At 49.4% G+C, this 6000-nt stretch overlaps 1 protein-coding gene across 5 annotated transcripts in view; it reads right to left on the bottom strand.

Moving 5' to 3' along the window:
* The window catches only part of CC2D2B (coiled-coil and C2 domain containing 2B), a 141351-nt gene that overhangs the window by 4094 nt on the left and 131257 nt on the right, over positions 1-6000 (bottom strand). For 4 of the 5 annotated variants that reach the window (XM_006157315.1, XM_014591191.1, XM_014591192.1 and 1 more), the window contains 2 exons: positions 3800-3858; positions 1384-1561 (listed from right to left, as the gene is read on the bottom strand). The exons of the other annotated variant lie outside the window; for it this stretch is intronic. In XM_006157315.1, the coding sequence (XP_006157377.1) occupies positions 1384-1561; positions 3800-3858 (237 nt within the window). The remainder of the gene's footprint in view (positions 1-1383; positions 1562-3799; positions 3859-6000) is intronic. 5 annotated transcript variants of the gene reach the window in all.

Below are 6000 nucleotides of genomic sequence, written 5' to 3'. Positions count from 1 at the left end.
TCTTTCCCTTTGCTGAGCACACACTCCCGTTGGCAATTGTAAAAAACAAAAACAGCTTTCTCCCCATTCACAAATGAATAATGCCTTCGAATTCCGCCCAGCAGCCGGCCTTCCATGGACCCCTTATCTCTTTCTCTCAGGGAGTTACCCTAGGAGACAACTTCTAGTCTGTTGGATGGTCGGAGGAAGGGATCTCATTCTTCAGAAATTGGGGTCTTGAGAAAAACAAACAAAACCACTGGACCAGGTCATAGGGAAGAGGAGGCGAAAGGACGCCCAAAGCTGGGAGCAGGGTAGGAGAAGGGGAGGGATACCCTGACAATATGCCACATGCCCACCATATTTGTTTATGGATGCATTGAGTTTGAGAGGCCATTTCACCATCCAAGAAACATCAATGGGCCAGTTAACATGTAAGGGAGGTCAGGAGACAGGTCCAGGGTGAAGTGTGTAAATTTGGGGTTAATCTTCATATGGAAGATATTGATGAGTGCAGGGAATCTTCTTGCCCAGAATCAATGATAGGGAATCCAATCTATTACTAGAGGTCCATTTTTAGTTTTTATAGGTGCAGAATGATTTCTTTTGGGTCTTTCTTTCCCAGGTTTGTAGTCCATGTGCCATAAAGCACACCACGGGTTCCAAGAAAATGCCAGGTAACATGGTCCTAATAATAACTGTTCACTGCATGCTAAAGTCTTTGTTCTATGAATAAAGGCATTCAGAAAAAAAAGAAGAAGAAGTTTTTGACTTAGGGCATATGACAGTGAGAGGAAAAGTGAGAAATCACCCCCTGGGGGAACCAGCAGTTAGCGTAATGGCTATGTCACTGGACTCCCGTGTAGTCGACCGTGGTTTGCGTCCTGGACCCGGTGGCTTAAAACTCACGCCGGGCATGCCCAAGATCCTGAGAGGAGAATGGAGGAGAAGGGATTGCGGTGTGACCATCCCCCCTGGGGGGTGATTTCTCGCTTTCTGTCTCTCTGTCTCTCTGTCTGTCTGTCTGGCGAGCGCACGCGCCCTATAGCGAAAATCTCTCCAAAAAAAAAAAAAAAAAAAAAATCACCCCCTGGGGGGGGGTGGCCACGCCACAATCCCTTCTCCTCCATTCTCCTTCTGAGACCTTGGACGTGCACACACACGTGCCCAGTATGATTTCCAAGCCACCAGGTCCAGGACTCGAACAGCAGTAGGCCATGTGCGAGTCCAGTGATGTAACTGCTACGCCATCTGCTAGCCCCAGAGTAAATGCATTCTAATGCCATAGCACCTGCCCTCTGGGGTCAAGATAAAAGACTTTTCTGAGACATTTCAGATTGCTGTTATTTAGCAATTGACAACACAGAGAAAGCACGTCATTCATGCATGAGATCATATACAAACCCAATAAAACTGTAGAAGTCTTTCAAATTCACTGTCTTCTTCGGATGAAACAAAGCTTTCTGTGCCAAGTTCCAGCTTAGGAAGGATTTGTCGGAAAATAGAAGTACACTGTCGATTCCAACGGGTGGGGTGTTTAGGTCGCCATTCCATCAGCTTGAACTTTAGAGTCCTTTCAATCCTAAGGTAAGAGCGCGGAGATCACTCTGTGATAAGTTACGACTCCGTAAATGCGAAAGGAGTTTCACGACTCACGAGTATGAGAACGCTATGTTTTGGACTTGGGAGGACACTAGACTCCAAATGAGGGGTGTCTGCCAACGTTCACTTTAGTCACATCAAGAAGCAGCAGGCCTTTGCTGTGCTTAGAAAGGCAGGGCGTCTCCTGGAGGAGCCAGCAACTGGCTCCCCAAGGTGCATCTCTTTTCCCTCACCTATGTAGGCAGCTGCCTGCGGGGTGTGACTTGACACCGTCTGGTGACTGGGTTGACACTCCTACTTGTCAAGGTCCTCCTTTTGTTTTTTTAAAGAATTATTTTATTTAACTTTATTTATTATTAATCATTATTATTTTTCAGTTTGATCAGAGAGAGACAGAGAGAGAGAGAGGAAGTGAGAAAGCAAGCCACCAGGTCCGAGACTTGAACCGTGGTCGGCCATGTGGGAGTCCAGCGCCTTTAACCACCACGCCACTTGCTGGCCCCAAGGTCCTCCTTTGACATAGGACACTCTTCTTCTTCTTTTAAAATAATTATTGATTTAATTATATTTATTCATTCACTTATTTTACTTTGACCAGAGAAAGACGGATGCAGAGGGAGAAGAAAGGTGAGATAGCAAGCCACTGGGTCCAGGACCCGAACCGTGGTTGGCCATATGAGGGTCCAGCGCCTTAACCACCATGCCACCTGCTGGCCCAGGACACTGTTTCCAAGAAGTGCGTTTACACACATCCAGGAGCTGGTCTGAGATGACCTTAGCAGGGACGGGGTTAGTAGTTCAGTTAATCAGCACGCAGAGTTGGGTGAAGGGAAGCGCTGGACTGGTACTAGGGTGAACTGCCTCCTCCCACTAGAATGGAATCTCCTAGAAGGCTGGGATCTCCACCTGGACACCTGGCTCCTGGAATGCACCTGGTGATGAACCACACTGGGCAGGGAGAGCGGGGGCAGGGAGTGCAGTGTGGACAGGTTGATGGGACCTCCCTGAGGAGCCGCCCCTTTGTGCAGGACGACTGCGTAGGATCCACCCCTAATTGCAGAGTGTGCTGCAGAAGCTACTGGGACTCTGCCCGTGACTGAGTTCACAGTGCAAAGCAGTAGTCTGGAGCCTGCAGAGGGCCTCAGTGGTGGCTATACATCCAGGTCTCCTGGAGGGCCTTATCAAAAGGTTTCACAACCTGATTTTAATTCAATGGGCTAGGTCTAGGCCTATGGCATGTGCATTTTTAAAAAAGGAATTATTTAACTTTATTCACCATTATCATTCTTTTATTAATTTGACCAAAGAGAGAGCGAAGAGAAGTGAGAAAGCAAGCCGCCAGATCTGGGACTCGAACCATCCTTGACCATGTCAGAGTCCTGCACAAAGGACCTTAACCACCATGCCACCTTCTAGCCCTGGCACGTGTATTTCTCAATAGCTGTCAAAGCAATTCTGATACAACTAGAAGGTGAGAAGCATTTCCCTACTACATTTTTTCCTTTTTGGTTAAGAACTGGGAAACGAGGGCTGGGAATGCTGGGAGCAGGGTGGGGGTGTGCAGTGGTGAGCCATGGAATGGGAAAGTGGCTTTCATCGTGCTCTGTTTTGATTAGTTGGTAGTGGCTTGTCAGCCACGTGATGGGTCACGGGAGGTGGCCACATCGAGAAGCCTCTGACACGTCTGAAGTAGGGGTGAGGCTTGCTGTCAAGTGTGTGGCCCTCTGGGTTTGATGGGCCAACCCCGTAACGTGCTCATGTGTACATGTTTGAGGAAGTGGGGAGTTTCTGTCACCCAGCTAGGACGTTTTTACCACCCCCTGAGTGATGGTCATTCACCTTTTTGTCCTTTCAGGGACAGCCCTGGGGGTGGGGCTGTGTATGTCCCAAGAGCCAGGTGGTTCAACTGAATTAACTATTAACGTTGCCATCTCGGGGTTGGCAGGTGGCATGATGGCTAAAGGCACTGGATTCCCACATGGCCGACCATGGTCCCGAACCTGGTGGCTTGCTTTCTTGTTTCCCTTTCTCTCTCTCTCTGTCTCTGTCTGTCAAATTAAAAAATAGTAATAATAACAAGTGGAATTGAATAAATAATTCTTTTAAAAAAATATTGCAATCTCCTTTTTCATGCTGCTGTCGCTGAATCTAATGGATGTCTTGAGAGGCTGGGTCAGAGGACTGAAAGGCCATGAACAGGTGACGGGGGACCCGGTACCTGTTCTTCAGATCTTCTACCATGCTCTTATTAGTATCAGAATAAATGATTTCTTCAGGCTGAAATGTAGACAAAAAATAGTTTAGGAAAGATTCTAGAAAGACCATCTTTACACCGCAGACACCCCTGGGGGGGTGCTGTAATGGGGGGGACCCAAACCAGACTCGGGCAAGAACACTCCATCCCGTAGGGAAACGTGGGGCAGTGTTTCCTCTGGTTTTGAGGCTGCTTCACCAGAGCATGGAAGTGGGATGTTTTTCTTCAAACAAATGTTTGATATGGTTCTTCTTATTAATATTTTAGCTTATTTTCTTTATTCATGAGAGAGTGCAGATGCATGCAAGATAGAGAGAGAGAAGGTGCCCTTCAGAGGGTGTGGGCATGCTGCCATCCTCTCCTTCCCAACCTCTGGTTAGCCAGAAGCCCGAGCACAAGTGCACATCCCGGCCAGCCGGGCTAGGGATTCGAACACAGTTGATAGTGACTTCCAGCACTGAAGTTCTGGACACTAGGCGGTGCCACGGAGGCTGGCCTGACATGCGTACTGACTACTGAGAATCTTGGGCAGCTTCTCTAGCCTTTTCCACGTGCTATGACCTCGGCAAAGTTACTTCATCTCTGTCCCGAGTCTCAGCCATCTTACCTTTAAAGCAGGGCACTAATGAGGCCTCCTGTTCCGAGGTTTCGTGACAACTTTTCTTTTCTTTTCTTTTTTCCTTACAATTTTTAAAAGATTTTGCTATAGGGTACACGCACTCACCGGAGAGACAGAGAGAGAGAGCATGTGTGCTCCCCAGAGAGACAGAAAGCAAGAAATCAGCCCCTAGGGAGAAGGGCCACACCGCAATTCCTTCTCCCTCCTTCTCCTCTTGCGATCTTAGGCCCAGCGTGCATTTCAAGCCGCCAGGTCCAGGACTCAGACTGCAGCCGACCCCGTGGGAGTCTGGCAAAACCATTTCGCCATCTGCTGGTCCCTGGGGAAGACTTCAAAATACAGAAATAGACGGGGCCGACTGTAGCTCTGCACTTAAGCACTGTGTAGGGGAAGCGGGTTCCACTTCTCTGAGTGTGGTTTGAATCCCAGCTGCAGGGGCTCCCAGAAGTGGAGGGAAGCAAGGAGCTAAGGTGACCAGGCCCTGCTGGGAGTCCTCCTCTCTCTCTGGCTCTCTCTCATGCGCACGGGCCTTCTGGCCAAAACACATAAATAATAAAATTAACCAAAAGCAGTCTGGCACATAGAGAGTGCTCAATAGACGTGAGACATTATTACTTTTCTAACGTTCTTTGTTGTCTTCTTGCTTTGATTCTTCATTTTTCTCAGCTGGGAGGAGCCAGTTTTTTGTGCGTGTGTGCACCCATGCATGCCTACATACACGCACACACGCACACACACACGCACATGCAGATCCATTTCAACCTGCCCTGTCTCCAAGCCTTTGCCCAGCAACCTCCCGCCCCCGGCAGCGGGGAGCAAGGCTTTTCTGTGTCTCCTCACGTCCCTGTTCAGGGCAGGATTTGCTGCAAGGAGGGAGTGCTCCCAGTTCTCCCCCGAGTCTCCCTCCCTCTCACGGACAAGAAGGGGAGCTGGGTTCAGACTGTCGTTGCTTTGGCTATTCTGGAACAGAAGAACAGAAACGGCTGTCGGGACAGGGACAGACGTCCTCCCTCATGAATGGAATCAGGGTTGTGCAAAAAGGGGGCAACACTTGAAAGGCCTGTGGTTCCCAAAGTGTAGTCCCAGACCCAGACCAGCACCTGCAGCCTGGAAGTCCTCAGCTCAGACCCACTGAATCGGATCTCCAGAGGAAGGGCCAGCAATCTCTGTTGTTATTGTTTTGCTTTTTTAAAGGTTTTTGCCATAGGGCGTGTGTGCTTGCTGGAGAGAGAGATGAGAGTCAGTGAGAAATTACCCCCCAGGGGGACAGCCACGTTGCAATCCCTTCTCCTTCATTCTCCTCCTGGGATCCTGGCACGCACACACATGCACTCCGTGTGGTTTTCAAGCCACTGAGTCCAGGACTTGAACTGCAGTCGGTCATGTAGGAGTCCAGTGCCTTAACCACCGTGCCACCTGCTGGCCCCCAGCAATCTGTTTTAACAGGCCCTCAGGTGACCCTAATGCCTGCGATGGCTGGAGAATCACTAGGTTAGACCAGAGTGTCAGGCACAGCGAGCTTCCCCACAGCCACATGGCCGGAGAC

This window comes from Tupaia chinensis, unplaced genomic scaffold, assembly GCF_000334495.1.
Source record: "Tupaia chinensis unplaced genomic scaffold, TupChi_1.0 Scaffold000539_1, whole genome shotgun sequence".
NCBI classification, from domain to species: domain Eukaryota; kingdom Metazoa; phylum Chordata; class Mammalia; order Scandentia; family Tupaiidae; genus Tupaia; species Tupaia belangeri.
The sequence above is the reverse complement of the archived record's forward strand: the minus strand, read 5'-3'. Positions and strand labels throughout refer to the sequence as shown.